Genomic DNA, 19283 nt, shown 5'->3' on the forward strand with positions numbered 1-19283 from the left:
CAAACAGTGTTTAAGTCTGAAGGAATGAAATGTGCTGAAGTTCAGCTTACGAGCTTCAGACACACACTGTGCTTTTGTGTTGACCTTGAAAAAAAAAAAAAAAAAAAACACGATGAATTCGACTGGTGACTTCAGTCTCACGAATTGAGACTTCCTGTGCAAAACAATGACTTTCCGTCATAACTGTGACTGTCGGAGTCGTGCAGATCTACAACAGGACTCTGAAAACAGTTTGACTTCAACTGTAAAAGCAAATTACTTCTGACTTCTTTTTACCACCAAAACATTTAGCCTCGAATGACTCGGAACACATCGCAGGAGCAGAGGCTTTCCAAAGTGTGACACAAAGCAGGTACACAACAGACAATTGGATCAGCACATTCACAAATAAAGAGCCTGCTTTGGTTGGCAGTGTGAAGCCGTTACACAACTGGAATAACGTGAAGGGAAGAGACGGGCTGATTTTATCCTGAACCCATGTTAGTGGACAATTTGTACTTTAAGCTTAACAATATATAATTATATATTTTTCTTATTTTGCTGCACAGTCAAGTGGCTTTTTTCTTCACTGCACATGAAAATAGCTACCTTTGGGCTGTCTTAGTGTTTTTAGCAATAACACATTATTTTGCTAAAAGTTGGGTGCCGTCGGTCGCAGCTCGACGCTCCCTGTTCAGGTTTTAAGTCCCAACAGAACAGAATGAATGAGTCGATTTGTTCCGGGCTCGGTGGAGATTCTTCTAACTCTCCTTGTGGAGCATGACAGAACTTTAAAGTTTCTAGATAAACAAAGCTCTGCGAGGAAAGGCAGCGAGCCAGTGAGTCATACATGAGGCTGCGAATCAACGGCATCCTGGACTCACGTCTGGCGTTTGCGTTACCATTTTTGACTCTCGACAACTTTAACAAGATAAAGAGAAATAATTTGGCCAAGAGTTTATTTATCTTCTCATGATTTGTCTCATTACGACCAGAAGTCGAGACATTTAGAGCCAAGCTTTGTTTTCTCTTTTGGACCTGAAGGTTGGTTTAACACAGTTCAGCCTCAGGTCACACAAATACCATCCAGTAATGCTGATTAATTTCTTTTAATTAGAAGGACACAAACACAGCCTCCCCAAACTAAAAGCTTGTTCACGAACGTCAGGCTGCTGGATTTCACCTGGCTCATGACATCAGGGGTGATTTAGTCCACCGTCAGAACCACAGCTCGACACAGGAGACACGACAACATGACAGATCCAAGAAGCTCCCTCAGGCATCCAGGTTTCACCAGCCCGATGATCCACACACATAAATCCCACCAAATCCGAGCAGCATTTTACTGTCCTCTGGAATTTCCTTCGGCTGAAGTAAAACAGATAACTGCTCGTTATCGACAGCACTGGATGTTCAAAAGTTTTTAAGGGTTGAAATCTGTCACTTATTTCACAAGAGTTGATTTTACTGGATGTTGGATGTACATATCTCAATAAATCCATTAAATCGGGCCTTTAAATCACAACTATTGCAAACAGGAGGAACGTAAATGTTCTGAATTAGCCTCACGTCGAGATGAAAGAACAAATAAGACAAACTAATTAAATTAATTTGAATAATAACCGCTGAAAGATATTTAGGATTTTATATCATAACTTAGAACTTTTACCTTCAAGTTTTAATTGCTGTATATATATCGACCAATTATTGGTGCATATATTTTGATATTTTGCTGAAATCACTCAGGTTTTATTGATATTTGCAGTCAGCTGGACTGCAGCTTCAGTTTTTACATTTGGTTTGTTCATTTGAGCTTAAACTTGGACCACAAAAAAACTAGATTAAATTATTGAGTTCTTCTTTTCCCCCAGATAAACAAATGGAGGGGAGGACTAATAAGATGTAAAATAATTATCACAGAAATGAAGGAAAATATAAATGAGTTCTTTAGAGTTCTTTCCTCCCTCTTCCTTCCTCTCCAGAGATGCAGCGAGGATAAATTTGTGCGAAGCTAATACATCGCTGGTGTGTGTGTCTGTGTGTGTTGTGTGTGAAGGATACCTTGACCTTAACTGTGCTGCTGTTGATCACACACTAACCTGACGTCACTGCTGTTTACTACCGCTTCCTTCTGCTGTATGTGTGTGTCTGTGTGTGTGTAGTGAAACATACGAGGACATCACATCTCTGAGAAAAACAGGACGTAACGCTGAGGACATCATCAGTGCTGCTGCAAGTCTGAAGAAAATCGGTTTATTTTTAAATGAAACCTGACTTGTCTTTTCTATGACTAATGAATTACACTGTAGTTTTTATTGGGTTTTGTTAAGTTTTATGAAACATGAATTTAAAGAACTGGAATCATTAAATGCAGATAATCTGTTCCAGGTAATTAAGTTCTTTATTTTTTTAATGAAGGATTTAAAAAAATCTAAAGCAGAGCAGAGCAGATAAAATAACAATCCCGGATGTTTCTGCCATGATTCAGAATCACACAGTGTGATAAAATGGTCACTGTCCAGAAACCTGGAAGCTCCTCACAGCAGCTGAGAGCTCGAGGTCTCCCTGGACCGGGTTCAGGTCCAGCAGGTCGGGCTGGTGGTTCTCCTGGTCTCAGCCCCGCTCATTAAGAGGCCCAGTCGAGGTTTGAGGGTTGGACGGCTCGTGCTTGAAGAGTCGCTGGTTTGAATTCTCGTGCAACATCTGGGAAAAGGATGACTCAGCAGAATCAAAACCTTGATTGTTGTGTGGAAGTGGAACTTGTTAATGTTTTATTAGAAGAACGCTCTTCTAATTTCCTTTTTAAGTGCTCTTCTGGTCCTCAGGAGTCTGGACTTTTGAGCTTTTTACTCAGTGCACCATGATCAAATCCGAATGGCTGCATCTTCTGCATCAGATTCCTGTTTTTGTTGACTCGTCCATTCACGGAACCCACGACTGAAAAGAATATTCAGTAAGAGCAGGAAGAGCGAAAATCCTTCGCCGGACGTCCGTCCCCAAAATGGGACCTGCAGGCTCACGGTGGATAAACCCTCAAACATCCAGATGAGAGCTGGCCGTGGACGGAGGCGGACAGGAAGCAGAGTTCGTGGGCACGTTAACATGTTTCCACCCATCAGATAGGCCGACGATATTTTGTCTTCATCGGCGTTAATGATCCAATTAAAAATGCTGACTGTGTTTACTAATCCAATCATTTTTAGATGATTTTATTTCACAGACAGAGAGATACACAGTGGACGCTGTTTAAATAGTTATGAGATAACAGATACATTTGATGCACTTCAGGAAAAAGGAAGATTGAACCCAGAACTTCAGGAATGTGACCGCAGTCATCGTGTTTCAAAGTGTCTCCTTTAAATCAATGTTCATTCTGTCAATTCCAAAGCAGCTCGGTATTAATTCAGCGGGGAGATAATTGGTTGAAAATGGAAGTTCATAACCTTTTCAGTCTTCCATCCCCGCTTGGACCGAACATCTTCGCCGACGGGCAAAGACAATGATGATAGCCTTCGGCTCTCTGTTGGCGTGGCGGCTGCATTTTTTGGATAAATGGAAGGAGAAACTTCCTCCAACCTTTAAACTGCGGCTCCAAGGTATTATTCACCATCTGACACGAGAGCATACGATACTCAACAAAAGGCTGCGGCCAGAAATTCTGTTCCATCTGGCAGCTTTTCTCAACATATATATTTATAAAATTGGACGTGAAGGATACTCTGGATTTGCATATTATGGTTTTCTGACCCAAATAAGATCTTTTGTCTTCACTTCTATATTTGTAAATGTGTGTTTTAAACAAAACTGCTGTTTTATTTATTTTCTCATTTAAAGTTTGATGTTTTGGTGCACACATAATCACCTTTTTTTTGTTTGTTTCCTAAATGATTACCTTTTCTATTATGTACCTCACTTAGAGACTTTGCTGTGATGCCTAAACTTTTTTAAACTGTAATGTTGCTCAAAAATACCATTAAAGGTCGTTTGTGGTGAAATTTCTCCCTCGTGGCCATTTTCAGACAACCTTTGACAGAAAAGGACGAAGACAGAGGCGGCTGAAAATGACAGAGTCATAGCCAGAGAGAGAGAGAGAGAGAGACATAGACAGACAGAGGGAGAGAGAGCGAGGTGCCCCTGTGTCCCTGGTCACACCAGTGGGTAACCACACACTTCATCCCATGGCTCCAGACACACACTGAGGCCAATGATATGTTGGGAAACGTAGTGAGGGGGAAACCTGAGAAGGGGAAAACTGAACGACGGCGAAAAACAATAACAAGAACGACCAAAAATGATGGTTTCTGTTTTTTCTCTCTCTCTCTTCATCTCCATCGTGGTGTTTCTTTCTGAGTCACTTTGTCTGTCTGTCTCTTTCACACATCTGGAAGTGACAGCCGTCAGTATGAGATCAGGTCTCTTTTGTCATTTTGCATTCTGATGGGGGATTATTTATTATTTATTATTCTACAAATCCACGGCATTAGTGCTCTTTTTATTTTCTATTTTTCCCCCTGATGTGAACGTTTTTAATTTCCATACATTTTAGCTCAAAACCTCCCGATGATGTCATTCAGCGATCAGACTGGTTTTCCTTGTCGGGGCCAACTATGAAGGATTAGTCCAAAAAGCAGCAGCCCAGATTAGAATCATTGTGATGATCACCATAAAGGACTTTATATAATTCAGTCACACATTAGACTGTGTTTCAGTGAGCGGGATCAAAAACAAACCTTCGAGCTGGACTAAAGGGAAATGTTCTTATTTTATTACCAAACTGAGCCTTAAAACGAGCCAGTCAGGACTTCTGGTACTTTCTGATGTCACAACAAAGCAGCCACACCCCCTCGCAAGCATCATCTGGAGGTGATCAACGCTTAAAATGAATATAAAGGTGTGAAGCCTTTAAAACGCAGCTTCTCTTCTTTCTTTTTCTTTCTCGTTGTCTCTCTCCCTCCGTTTTTTCCTTTTCTCCATCACCTTCCCTCCCTCCCTCCCCGTCTTTGTCTTTTTCTTTCAGTTTCCCACACTCCTTTTCTCCCCGTCTGCTGGCAGCCATGTGCGATGCTTACTACAGCGTCATGCTGGGTCACCACACACACACACACCCACGCGGCGTCAGTGCCTGTTATAGTGACAACGCCGCGGACAAAACCAACAAGAGACAAATATATAAAAATGGGCTGAAATTCTGTTTAATTTTAGGAGATTTCCACATCAGCGCTGCTCTCATAAACCCGGTGTTTAGACATGCATGTAGGTTTTAGGAAAACCAGGGGAGCCAGAAAGATAAATGGGCTGAATTCTAACAGAAACTTTTGGAGCCGTTCAGCTCCAAATAGCACGGGTACTTTTGTCACCGGTTTAAAAATAGACGTGGGAGACCACGGGGAGCCTGCAGTCCCTGAAAACCTCCTGATGCCTTCTCACTCTCTCTCATTCGGGGCTCATTTTTCTCGTTTTGTTTTTCTTTTTTTTTTTCTTTAAAGATATTTCACACTATTTGTCATCTGAGGGAAAAAACACAAAAGGATTAAAGCAAGAGAATAAAAGAGTGAATCTGTAACAGGCGAGACTTTTGGGAAAAGTGACAGAAAGAAAGCAACAGAACAAACTTGTGAGGATAATATGAAAGAGAAAATTGTGAGCAGGAGAAATATAAAATCTCTGTGGACCAACTCGGTGCTTTTATTTCTACACCGTGCAAGAAACATTTTGGACCATGTGAATCAGGGTGTATTTTAGTAGAACAAATTACACGCTGACCAAAACCACAACCCAACCTTAAACAATGTTTAAACTCTGTTGTAAGACGGAGCCAACATCTGAAATATTTTCTTACATGAATTATCTTTAAACTCTTGCTGTTTCACATTTTCTCACATTTTTTTCTCCCCTTCTGCCTTCATCGTCACATTTTCATCTTTTTTTAACTTTCTCATTCCCAATCGACAATTTTTTTTTTTTTACGTCTTCCTGCCGTTTCCACATTGTGTCTTTTTCATCACATTCTGCTCCAGTTTTTAAAGCACGACGCCAAACTTCGACATTCAGACGCTCAAACCGTTTGCAACAACGAGTAACTACAAATAGAACAAAACTACACATTTCTGGATTCCTGCTGATTCAGATTCTGGCTCACTGATTGGCTGCTTTGCCTGTTTCCACGGTGATAGATGGGTTCCACCAGTCAAGGATGGCGGTTAGGTCTGCCCGGGATCTGAACCCACAACCCACAAACCCTTCAAAGCCAAGGCCACCAAACCAGCAGACCGCAGAGGTTTGACACCCACACCTTGGCTCCTAGCAAGGGGGGAGGAGAGGGAGGACAAATAAAAGGAAAGGAAGCAGAGGAGAGAGGGATGTCGGCGTTTAGATGGAGGATATTGGAAGAAGAAGAAGAAGAAGAAAGCAAGGGAGAATAAAAGTTTCATGTTTGAACTGATCTGGAAGGATGAGACCTGAAGTCCTCAGAACGGGGGGGGGGGGCAGCCACGGTACAATTCACCTCATGAATTTAAAATATTTCTACCACTTTACGACTCCCATGATGATGATGATGTTTGAACATCACGTTGGTTTGAAGAAGACTGAGATTGTCTGGCCTTTTTCCCATTCACTTCAATGGGAATATATACTGTCCTCCATAGTGGTACAGTAAAAGTTCTTATCTAATGGTAGTGTTTGATTCCTTGTGAACATTTATGTCGCCAAAACCTTTGACCTTTGACCTTCGGCCACTAACACTTGATCAGTCCGGATGAATGTTTGTCTGAAGTAGTTCCTCCACGAGGCCACATCGTTGTCACCTTAACCTTTGACCCCCAAAATTGTTCCACCATGTTTGTGTGTTTGTGCCAAATTTAGAGAAGTTCCTCCAAAATAAGAGTCTGACCAACGTGGACCGGTCTCCGGTTCTTTTAGGCCCGATCCAGGTCTGGATTCTTTCTGTGGAACCATCAGAGATCTGGTCTTCAGTCAGCCCAAATCCTTTCTGATCCACTTCCACCGAGGAGCCTCGTCGGGCATTTCCATTCCTGCAAACGAGCCAAAAGCAGTCCAGACCGTTGACCCCCCCCCACCTCTTTAATCTGAGAAGCTAACTTAGCTTAGCTTCGTTGTGGCTGAATGAATTCTCCTGTAAATAAGAGACTTCGGCTTTTGGCATTTAATAAATGAATATATTTCATCTTTCTGGGTGATTCAGGGAAGATTTATGAGATAAAAATGGGAATTTTGTCTGATTTAAATTAACTCGTTTGAGATGACTCACTTATTCTGCAGTCAGCGGCTCCAGGAAAAGATGGCGGCTGTGGCCTCGAGACGTAATGAGACAACAGAGGAGAGGAAGGGATGAGGGATGACAGAAAGGGTGGAGAAAGGATTAGATGGATGGAAAGAAAGAAGGAAGAGGGACAAACAGGGAGGAGAACAGAAAATAGAAGGGACGTGGAGAGCGGGAAGTCCGGAACGATCAGAAAGTCAAAATGACAGGAGAGGCAGAAAAAACGAAAGAAAACAGGAAATGAGCTGGAAGTGGAGAGAGGAAAAATTGGTGATGTGGCCAGATATGCGTCTATTAAAAGTAAAGACAGCTTGACTTGGGGTCAGAGGTCGCGCTGTGCTTCCTGTGCACTGTGGTGTTACACTCGACAAAACGCGAAGCCCAAAACTTCCTTTATGCTCCGCAGTTAACGAGCGGCAGAGTCTGGGTTGATCCGAGTCGTTGTCCTCGACCTCGTGTTTGATGTTTTCCCATCTTTTTCCCGTTTTCAGCTTTTATCTCGTCTGCTGCTCTCCTTCCAAAAAGCAGAGGAGGAGCTCTGAGGGTCGAACCTTTGGATCGAGCTTGTTTTGTTTCGGTGACCTCACGCAGTCTTACAAGCTGTGAAACTGTCAGCGGCGCCCCCCCCGACCCCGACAGGAGGTGGACGCAGAGCTACTTCCTGCAGAGACAGGAAACAGGAAGCAGTGGGGGTTTGGTAGAGAGAAAGCCTGACATCCTGCAGCATAGAAGCGAAGGAGAGACCCCCCCCACCATGACATCATTCGTCCATCCAGAGCACCTGGAGTTCAGACGATGGTCAAGATAAATATAAGAAATAAGAAAAGATTTAACACTTTCGCTTCCTCGCTGGGGGGCCGAGACGGCGAAGTTTTTATTCTGCTGGGTCAGAGGTCACACACAAAGTGTTTTAACACGATGAGACGACTTAACAGTTTTTCACATCAATATCTGAAATGTTTTACAACTTTTAGCTCCTCCTCCTTAAATTACTGTTGTGTCCTCATATGAAGATAATTGTGCAGCTGCAGGAGAGATGAGCAGACCGGAGCAGAGACAGACGGATTTTGTTCCGGTGCTGGGAAACCGGGCCAGGCTTTGGGTGAGCAGAAGGTTTTGGTTGGAGAGCTTTCGGAGTTGGTCCGGAACCAGAGACTGAGAGGAACCGACAGCAGAACTGGACCGGAGAGAAAGACCGAGCTATTTATACAGCAGGATTCACATCAGGTGAGGAGGTGAGCTGGCAGGAGCGAGGAAGCGACACACAAATAACGCCGGAATGCTCGAAACTACAAACAATCATCTGTGATTAGTGTCAGCTGACGGGCCGACGATGATCTTCACTCAGGAAGAAGAATGTTTCACAGTGAAGTCGTCGTGTTAAAGATGTTTTCATTAAAGCAACAAGTGTGACAGAAAGAAAATCAAACACAAAAAGAGATTCACTGACAAACCGCTGAGGCAGGGCTGTATCTGTCATCAATTCCTGTGACACACACACACACACTACCACAGAAAAAAGAAAGGTTGGTCACGCACACACACACAACATACACATCACCCTTTATGTGAGACCATGATAGTATACATAACAGTGTACACAAAGAAGTTGAGAAGTTGCACAAACTCAGAAACACATTCACAGTGTAAACCAGCTGTCATCTCAGATCAGAGTCTGTGAAATCACACACACATGGACGACCGCAGCTCACACACACACACACACACAGACACACACACAGAGTGAGTGTGTAGTTGCGGTGGCTGATCTGACATCCTAACCACATGTGGCCAATAAAACACCACAGAGACAGAAAGAGACGGGAAAATCCCTCTCTCTCTCTCTCTCTCTCTCTCTCTCTCTCTCTCTCTCTCTCTCTCTCCTCTCTATCTTTTGTTGCTTTTCTCTCTCTCTCCCTCATCCTCTCTCTTTCTCTCCTTCTCGTTCTCCTCTCCTCTCTCGCATCTCATCTCTCTCTCTCGCTCTCCTGCTCATCTCTCCCTCTCTCGCTCTCTCCCGCTCCCTCTCTCTCCCTCAGACCCATGGACGTCCAAATTCCACTCTTTCTGCTGCTGCGCCCTTCCGGTCCATATTGCGTTCGGGCGTCCATCTCCGATATGTATCTTACATCGTCGGTTTCTCCGCTCTGGTGGATTCACAATCACCAATTACATGTTTAAGGGGTTATCTAAAATGTCTCCTTCCTGCCCCTCCTGACGGTGACCGGGGGGGGGAAACGTCTCCCCACAGAGATGAGAGTGACCACGACACGGTTATACGTCGCCGTAGGTGGATGCGACAGGCGTTCACCACAACAAACTCTCCATGAAGTCTGAAAACAGCAGCGCTCCTGTTGTCGTGCGGTTTGTGTTGTCACGTCCAGCCAAAGTATGTGAAATCAGCAATAAGGATGACACGTTAACGTAGAGTCTGTTTTGGAAACGTTTCTCTGAACAACAGGGACACACCAAACTATGATTACTGTGTACGTAGAAATGTACAAAACACTTTTTCTGCGTTTGTAAGCGCAGCGTTGTTTCCAGGAAATATCCACACCCCTTCTTATCCTCATCCCCTATAAATGCAGTCTGAGTTTACTGTCCTGACAGAATAAAGACATCAGATATTTCATCATTGCTGAGCAGAACTCCTGACCAGATAAAGATAGAAACGACCCAAACACATGAGAGGAACTCTTCTTTGGAGAAGAAGGAAACATTCATGCGTTTGTCTTTATTATCTGAGCTGCTTTTCTCAGTTACACTGAGCAGGTTTTATTAGCTGAGGTGAGTCAAAGAGGGTTAGTCTTGTTTCAAAACGTTGCAGTAACTCTTAATTATAAGGAAAGGAAGAAACAAACAAACTATGCGTCTTCGCTCTCCAATTTCTTTTTAATTGTTGATTTTAAAAATGCTCAGTAATCCATGTTCACGTTCACGGAGGTCGGAAAAAAGTGCATTCTGGGAAACTTTTTGAAGTTTTCATAACCAGGCAGGAACTTTGAAAAGACCCAAAGATTTGTTAGGTTGTCATGATAACGACAGAGCGATACCTGACCGATACGAGCAGAAAGTAAAGTCTGTTAGAAGGCCCTGAACACACACACACACACACACACACACACACACACACTGCAGGCTCACGTGTGTTAATTTCCAGCTGAGAAAAGGGGAATCCAGGCTTGTGTTATCTTTTCCAGTCAGGGTAACAAGCAGAGGGTGAGGTGTTCCCACAAAAATATACACCTCTTCCTCTCGCCTCACACACACACACACACACACACACAGAGGCACACACACCCTTTCCGAACATCCCAAACTTCCACAGGAGTTTCCTCCTCGTTGTTCACATTCCAGTTAGTTACCTCAGCAACACACACACACACACACACTGTTAAAAACCCTTTTACCAACACACACACACACATTTTGACCCTGTGTAGCAAAACACACACACACACAGACACACACACACACAATCACAAGCTTGGTTTTTTACAGCCCAGTTAAGATGTGTAAAACTTTCTGTTCTGCAACCAAAGAGATAATTGAATCTCATGGAAACGTTAATAGTGTCAGACGGGTGGGGGGGTGGGGGGGTAATTGGGGCTAAATGGGGTGAAACGGCAGAAGAGAAGAACGGAGATGAAAGGCCAGATGTGGAACTGGTGGAATGAAGAATGAAGTTTGGAGGCAAGCGACACAAACAGCTGAGACGGGGAGGAAAAAGAAAAGACAATCAGATGAAGGATGACAGAAAACTGCAAACGAGGTGAGCTGATTCAGGATTCAGGAAGAGTAAGAGTGAAAAGAGATGAGTAGGTTGGTGAGAACAGAGAGATGAAACTGTTTTTTAAGTGCTGGTGGAAAAGTGATAAACCATAAAATAAAACTGGTGGGAAAGAAGAAGAAAATTAAAGTGGCTTGGAATAAAACGAGACTGAAAGACTGAAGCGAGAGAACAGTTTTTCCTTGTTTCATATGTTTTCTTTTGAGTCCGACAGCGGTTTGCTCAGAGGTTTGGCGGGCAGGGTGGGGTGGGGGTGGGGGGGGTGGCTGTCCCAGACGAGCCAAACTCGTTTAACATCGGATCTGAACCTGGAGAGGACAGAATCAGAGCAGATCACAGAGGACGGCCACACAAACACTGAGTCGATTGTTTCCCACCCCTCCCTTTTCTTTTCTTTCCTCCTCTTCCTCATTTCCATCCAAACCGGGGAGACACGAGGACGCAGATCCACAGCGGTCACGGTGGACTTTGGAAAATATGCGTGAATACACTGAGAATACTGTGTTTGCACTGGAAGATGCTGCTCTGCTGTATTATCACGGCAGAAAGGATGTGAAGCTAAAAGTAAACGAAAGCAGATCTGAAGTGTTGTTATGTTCCAAAAATCATCTCATTAATCAAACTTGGTGCTAAAATTTGAGACAAAATTAGTCAGAAAAGGTTCCAGCTGGATTCGGTTTTGAGCTGTAGGATCTGGTCCTGGTCCTGGTTCTGTTAATTTACTCAGCTGGGACCAGAGAGGCCGTCGATTAAATCAGGGAGGCGGTTCATCGGCCACCTGGGGGGCTCAAGAGCTGACGGAGCTCAACCTTTCCTCTTTCACTGGACTCCTGTCGGTGATAAATTTGAGTAAGCAAAAGTTGGCAGTCACGATCAGAGCTGGTTGTGTGGGTGTCGATCATAAAACAACACAAACAATAACATGGGAAACCTCAAACGAAGTACAAGGATTACAATGATTTGTTCAGATAACAGCCCGAACTCAAATGTCACCAACTGGCTTGTAAAATCAGCCATCTTGGTTTTTTTTTGTCATATTTGAAGGAAGTGTAATCAACGGCTTGCTGAGGTCATAAATGAAGAGAGAAGTAGGGGCGTTTTCCCATAGACTTCAACACTATCTGACATCTTTTTACGACCAGCGGAGTCCCCCTGTGATGGTCACTAGAGTTCAGACCTTTAAAGCACTCTGTGACCTCCTCATCTGAACATTTAGAGGTCAAATTGTCCAAAACAGAAAATCCTGCACTTCCTGATTATCAGACGCAGAGATGTGAGGAAGGTGTCTCGCTGCTCCCCCATCCTGAAAACAATACAACCATATAAAAAACAGCAGGATTTCCTCCCCACCTTCGAGCCGGACCATCCAGCCCATCTAGACCTCGAAAAAACGGATCTGCAGACCTGATGAGGCGGCCGGTTCCGGCGCAGCGTGAAAATATTAACACGTTGACGTTAAAGCTCTTACAGCTCTGCTCGATAAGCGCCTGTTTTGTGTGTCCTTAAAGTGAAAATCATTTTTATTTTCATAAAAATAAGGTTCACAGGAAGGAGGAATGATGGAAACAGGAAGTAGCTTGAACCTGAACCGACACTGTTTGACCCTTTAAGTCGTTTAATTTCCTTATCTGTAGAAAAGCTTTCGTTTCCAAACCTTCGACTGAGCTAAAGTGGCTTTAATCGCAGTGAGCAGAACTAAAGAGCCTTCACATATTTGGAGCAGCTCTGACATGTTGTTGAGTGTTTGCAGATGAAGTATCTGGGACATTGTGATGGCTCAACCTGCACCAGAGACTCACACACCAAAAGTGCAACCTCAGAAGTGTTTATTTTGTGAAATTATTTTATAAAACAGAACAGATCCATTTACAGTCATTACACTTTTTTTCTTCCCCCAAAAAATATAAACAAAAACAAAACTCGGGAAATATAAAGATGATCCCTGTCAGACAGATTTAGAAGCATCAGTGACACTTCTGGGAAAGTCCTGGTTTTAATTTGTCGTTAAAAAACCGCTGAGAAAATGCCCCTTTGTTTTAATCCTGAAAAATCTTGGGTGTTTTGTTTTTCTTTCTTTTTTCTTTTTTTAAATCCAGATAATTATTACCAAAAGTCCAGAGTTATTGCACGGCTCCAAAAAATGCCTGTCTCTGATGTTCTTTGTGTGTCACAGTAAATTAAAATAGAAACAAGATTCTGTTTAGTGTCAACAGAGAAGAATGTGAAATGCAGATGTAGGAGTATTTTTTAATACTTAAAGCTTGAACCGCCGCTGCCCTGCGGCTCCAACCTCCAGAGGAAACCTTTGGAAAAATCTACTGTTGCTCTGTTTTCAACCGACAGCAGCCACAAGGAACAGTGTGGTAAATAGAGCTGGTTTCACTGTACAAGATACTCGATTTTCTTCTACTGTTTCATGTACAAAAAAAAAGTATTGTCTGTAGGACTAATGCAGAACAGATGCAGGATAATTCCCGGTAGAAGGACTTCTGCGATTTGCTCCAACTGTATACAAAACTATTACGGGATAGATGCTACATAAACACGTACAGAGAGGCCTCGACAGTGGCTGCAACTGTTGATTTTTCATTTTCTCAGCACAAACAAAACCAGAAATTCTCATTTTAATTTCCACGCTGGTGTGGGCGGGAAAGTTTCCCTCCGGAGGGGACCGTCGTCACAGCGGCAGATTGTGACACACACACACACACACACACACACACAATCCGAGGCCTTTAAATCTGAATGATTTGACTCGTAGAGGTTAAAAAATCGACACCAGCGTCGTGTCTGTGGGAAAAGCGTGTAGCAGGAGCCGGGAAGAAATTAGCCTAGCTTAGCATAAAGACTGAATTAAGATGGAAATGGCTTGATCGGTTGGCTTCTCAAAGTTCTGAGTCCTGAGTTATTTCAACCACACAAACACACATGTACGTAAATATGTTGACAGAGCAAAGTAAATACCTCCCTCTGCTGCCACTTCTCATTTTAAAGCTCTGGTTTGTACATTTAGTGATGATAAAGACACGAGGCGCACCAACTTTTTAGGAAATCTACGTTCTTACCCAACAACTTGTACTTCCTGTCGTCATGCTATGCTAGGCTAATTGGCTTTGGGCTGCAGCTTCTTCTCAAATGTTCCTTTGAGAAAAACACAAGAATCTATATTATACACACCAAAAAAACAGAAGTCTGTACAAAATGTAAAAATAAAAAAAAAAAAAATCACGGACACAAGCAGCACGTGTTCCTTCTATACAGCTAAGACTTTAAAACCCAGTGCAAAGAGAACATTTCATAGTCTCAGTTTCTCCGTCACATACTGCCAGGAGGCGTAGCATCCATATCTGTACAGTAAACTGGCCACGCCGCAGGTTTTTCAATGAGCTCTGGCACGGCAGCATTTTGTCAACGTGCTCATCGATATCTGGGAGTGTTTGGTCGCTTTTGCTTGACTTTGCAAATGTGCAGCGTGGAGACATGATGATGTTTTCATATCTACCACACCGGACTTAATGCTCAGCTTAGTGGAGCTCAGTCTTCTGTTATTTATTTAGAGCTCAAATTGCATTTTTTAACTTTAGAAAACTGCACTTTGTTTGAACAGGCGATATGTTTGTTATACCAGAGAGGCTCGCTGGTTAAACAGAATGATCTTTTAATCATCAGGACCATCTGTGTTTGCCAAGAAGCAGAGCAACTTAAAACTTCCAGATTTTGGCATGGTGTTTGACATGAGGCCCTGTTGTGGACTGAGAGATAGAGCGGGAACAGCAATTATAATGGTCAGAAAGGAAAAAAAAAGACCCGGCCTGTAAAACATCCTGATAGTTTGTGGGAGACATCGGCGGTCTGGTCTGGGTCCATTCTGCTCCGAGAAGATGGCTGAATCGAGTCTTTCACTCTCTGCGAGTTTGTCCTTCATTGTGTTTCATATTTGAGATGAGTTCAGTGGCGATGAATGTGTGTCTGCTCCTGAGATTTTATTTTTGGGGGTGACCGAAGGAGGCACAGTGCAATTAAAGCATCATTTCATTTTCCCCTCACATAACCGTCCGACAGCATCCCTGAATCCTTCCCTCCCGTCCACACCAGCTCTGAGCTGGTTGAGGTTTAGTCTGTAGTCAGTTTGAATCGGCAGACATAATAAAGTTCATCCGTGCTGAAATGCTCAGCAGGAAAAACAGAAACACCAACCATCAAACAATCTGAAGCGAACGACTTGATGCACCTGATTTCAACCCGTAGCTACGAAGGAACGATGAGTGAGCTAGCCAATAGGTCTGAAGTTTTCAGTTTCCAGTTAGCATGTTTTTAAAAACCTGTTGCTAATGCTTCGACACGGAATTCATTAAATTAGAGTCTATAGGAGTTTGAAAAAAAGCTGTATGAGCCAAAACTAATCTTCTTCATGTTTTCCAACGATGGTTCAAACAAACCAAACCAAACTGTGCAGTGTGAAGGAGGTATGAGCTCGTGGAGTCTTTATCCAGTGATACAGGCGCTGTAATAGACAGCACTGCTGGCATCAGAAAGAGCAGATATAAGAGGGCTGCTCCCCTCATCGCACCCGCCGGCCCCGCTCATGATGCTGCTAATGCCGCTATTGCTGCTGCGCCCGCCCAGGCCCTTGGGTCCGCCCACGCAGCCCCCTCCGAGCCCAAAGGTGTCCTCTCGACTCCTCCCGATATTCACGTACTGGTTGAACTCGTGCCGGTCCACTTCGGACCAGAACTCGGCGGCGGAGGACCCCAGGTGGCCGGAGGACTCAGGGTTGGGGGGGTCTAAGTGCATAGTGGGCAGGAAGGTTGAGGAGGGGATGGAGGATGAGCAGGAAGAGGGGGAGGTCTCAGGTGGAGGGGAAAGCTGCCCCAGGTGGGAGGGAGTGAAATGGGAGGCGTTCGGGCCGCCACCTCCGTACATCTGACCGTAGTAGCCAACGGGGGCGGAGCTCAGGGGGGCCGGGTGGCACTTCACTGTTTCTGAGAGGCTGATTGAGGCCTGGGGGAAGGACACAGGGGAGGGGGAGGAGGACAGAGACGGAGGACACTTCAACGGACTCCTCAAGGCGATGTGGTGGCTGGAGGCATGAGCCGGATTTAACCTGGAGTTGACCGAGTTCACCATGACGGACGTGACGGAGCTGATGCTGGAGGTCATGCTGGACTCCACGGGACTCATTCTGGAGCTTCTGCCTGGACTCAAACTGGAAGTCATACTCATCCCGGAGGCCTGAGCGTGCGGCACCGCGCCGTGGATGGAGTTGTGGTGGCTGTGGTTGTTGTAGTGATGGCTGTAGTGTTGGTTGTGGGGGTGGAGGTGGTGGTGGTACCCGCTCCAACCTCCCATCCCCGCCTCCTCCTGCATATGCTGGGGGAAAAACACGGAGTCCCCGGCTCCGTCTTCCAGAACGTCCAAGGGAGACATCTCCGGAGTGGGCAGGCCGTAGCTCTCCAGCTCCGGGTGTCCCGGACCCTGGAGGTCCCTGAAGTGCCCGAGGGAGGGCAGCAGGTGGTGGGAGTGATGGTGGTGGGTGGATGGATGTCCGTACGCAGAACCCCCAGAGATGTTTTCTGCACCCAGGGGGCTGACGCTGGGTCCCAATCCAAGGCCTGGAGCGCCGCCCTGGGCCAGGCTGTGGAGCAGGAGGCCTGGCTCGACCCGCTTCAGTTTCTTGGTGGTCTTTTTTCTGCGAGGCCGGTACTTGTAGTTCGGGTGATCCTGGAGGTGTTGGACACGGAGCCGCTCCGCTTCCTCCACAAACGGTCGCTTGTCTGCAGCGCTTAGAGCCTTCCACGACTGACCTGAAAGGATCGAGGTACATGACATCCATTAAAGAAAAGCTTCACCTCTAACATCATCATCATCAGCAGATTCTAACTAACTGTCATTCACAGTGATTAACCTGGAAATTAAGACGTTATTTGGCCTTAAAATAAAGAAGCAAACGTTCAAAAGGCGACTTTCAGTTTCAGGATCAACTGTCGATCAGCTATCTGGTTACTGAACCAACATTCTCAGAGGGCTCCAGAACAATCCTCTCTGTTCTCTGTTTTCTCCTGACAGTTGCAGCAGGACCTGAGAGCAGCTCCAATCCCCCACAAGTCTGCCAGGTCCAACTACTGAAACAGGCCACTGAGCGTCCTGACGTTCCCGGCTCGTCTTCTGGTTGGAGCTTTGAGAGTTCAGCTTCCTTCCAGAAAACGTCATGCTTTGTGCTGGAGAGCGGCTCCACAGCTGCAGACGGCGGCTGACCCGAGCAGCTCTCCGTGTGTAACCGTCACACATTTGTGCCGTCGTGTGCAGAAATCACATGTCGGCCTCCAAAGCAGAATGGAACCCACGACGGCGAACCTCAGTTTACATTTTAAAATCACAGTTTGACCAGAGGAGCTGACACCGTAACCTCTGACCCCATATGACCAGCTCTACTCAGTTAATACTCCACCTTAACTCCTTTAAGGTGGCGAAAGCCTTTGTGGCCTCATCACAGCGGTTGTGGTCAGTTTGGGGTGAGAGAGTTTCTGATAAAAATTTGGACTTTCCGGAAGTTTGGAATCAAGAGATTAAAACTAAAAAAGCTGAAGATGTGAAATTTCATTTGTTCTTCAGTCAGATGTGTGTTTTTATGTATTGTTTGATGCCACTCTTTGTGAAGTAGTAGTAATAATCTGAATGTGCTCACAGATATAAAAGTAAATCAGCAAATTCAATTCCACCTTCACTGTAACATTAAATATGTTTGGATATCATATATCCAATAATAATAAAAAATCTGCTTTTAACTTAAATTGACGATAATTATGTAAAATATATTTGATAATATTTGAATCATCGTATCATTTTGAATAATAATTAAAAGCAGTTTGTGCTTCTGTATAATTACATTGCGTGTCAGACCTTTAAAGATAATCCTGAAGCTCTTCATGGTTTATATTAGTTTTATAGATGACGCAGATGGGTGGGGTTTAAAAAACTGCTCAAACACTTAGTCACAATCACATATTTTGTATTCTAAGTAATTTAATAAATGTTGGTTTATAAAGCGTTGAAGGCCTCGTTACACAAAACGAAGACCTGGTTCTGATGTGGTCCGTTAGTGACGTCCAGCGTTAATTAGATTTAATTAGAATCTGTTGTTTCCCAAAATTGTGAAGAAAAAGGATTTCTTGTGTGTGGTTGTGGGTTTTTGTTGTTGTCTTACCGAGCATCTTGCTGAGCACGGCGTTGTGCAGGTCCGGGTTCTGCAGGGCCAGCCGCTTCCTCTCATCTTTGGCCCACACCATGAAGGCGTTCATGGGCCTGCGGATCCTTTGCTCGCCCCCCACGCCGGCCTTCCCGTCCCCTGGCATGCCTCCCGCCTGGCTCAAGTCCGGACTCTGTCCCCCAGAACCGGGCGTCAGCGGCGTCATCCTCGTCTCTGCCTGCCTCACGTTCCCAAGTCCGAGGCCGTCGGGCGAGCTGCAGTCCCCGGAGAGGTTCTGCTCAAAACCCATTTCAGAATCAGAAGCAGGACTCGGGGTTCTGGACGTCCAGGGGCCCCTGAGGGACGCCCGGCTTGGAAGCATCGGCTCGGTTAAATTCATTCCAGAACCGGGCTTGGATTCAAAAACTTTTAGTCCGAGCAAGTTTCTGCAAACGTCTGTCTCAGTTTGTTGGGTTGCAAAGTTCTGGAAAGAATTTGTAACTCAAAGAGTTTGAGGCAACAAAGGGAAAGATCAAGAGAGCAACTCGGTGGATTTGGAGCACAAATCCCAAAGCAAAGCATCGAGATCTGAGGGGAGGGAGAAGAAGAGAAAGAAAGAGAAAACAAACAAGTTGTGGTGCCGGATATTCCCCCTGAAAACGATCCACAATGACTCTGCCTCTTTCTTTTCTCCGCTCTTTTTGTTTTTTGTTTTTTCTCAAAGACAACAGTTCTTGTTTGGAGTGTGCGGTGCAGCGGTTTGTCCAAAAGCTCGACTCCCCTTCGTCACTCGGGCCGTCCGACTCGCTGTCTCTCTCTCACGTCTGTCTGTCCCGGCTGAAAGTTTTGAAACTTGTGGCCAGACTTAACCGACCCACGCTGAGTATATATACTCCGCCCTGACCAATCAGATAAATATATAGCTGGGGATTTAACCAATGAGACGCCAGGCGGGTGCGAGGGGAAGGAACAAGTGTGTGTATGTGTGTGTCTGTGTGTGGGAGAGAGGGCACAAGGGGGGGAGGGGGGGGGGGGTCCAAACGCTG

General features: G+C 44.9%; 1 protein-coding gene across 2 annotated transcripts; it reads right to left on the reverse strand.

Annotated features, from left to right (window-relative positions):
- Positions 1-12892: 12892 nt before the first annotated feature.
- Positions 12893-19072, reverse strand: LOC115046173 (transcription factor Sox-18B-like). 2 transcript variants are annotated; one of them, XM_029506372.1, is made up of 3 exons: positions 18256-19072; positions 16294-16855; positions 12893-16212 (listed from the first exon to the last, which is right to left on the reverse strand). In XM_029506372.1, exons 1-3 carry the CDS (start codon positions 18635-18637, stop codon positions 15537-15539), a joined length of 1620 nt encoding a protein of 539 aa, XP_029362232.1. In that variant the 5' UTR covers positions 18638-19072; the 3' UTR covers positions 12893-15536. The 2 variants fall into 2 exon arrangements, with proteins under 2 accessions (XP_029362232.1, XP_029362231.1); XM_029506371.1 differs by having other exon boundaries at positions 12893-16855.
- Between the last annotated feature and the right edge of the window lie 211 nt (positions 19073-19283).

This window comes from Echeneis naucrates, chromosome 7, assembly GCF_900963305.1.
Source record: "Echeneis naucrates chromosome 7, fEcheNa1.1, whole genome shotgun sequence".
Classification (NCBI taxonomy): domain Eukaryota; kingdom Metazoa; phylum Chordata; class Actinopteri; order Carangiformes; family Echeneidae; genus Echeneis; species Echeneis naucrates.

What these genes read in the sequence shown, in the direction of transcription:
- LOC115046173 (XM_029506371.1), bottom strand. Translation starts at nt 18,637, where the DNA reads ATGAATTTAACCGAGCCGATGCTTCCAAGCCGGGCGTCCCTCAGGGGC. An exon ending in CGTGCTCAGCAAGATGCTCG is followed by an intron (nt 16,856 to 18,255) that starts GTAAGACAACAA and finishes CGATCCTTTCAG; the next exon opens with GTCAGTCGTGGAAGGCTCTA.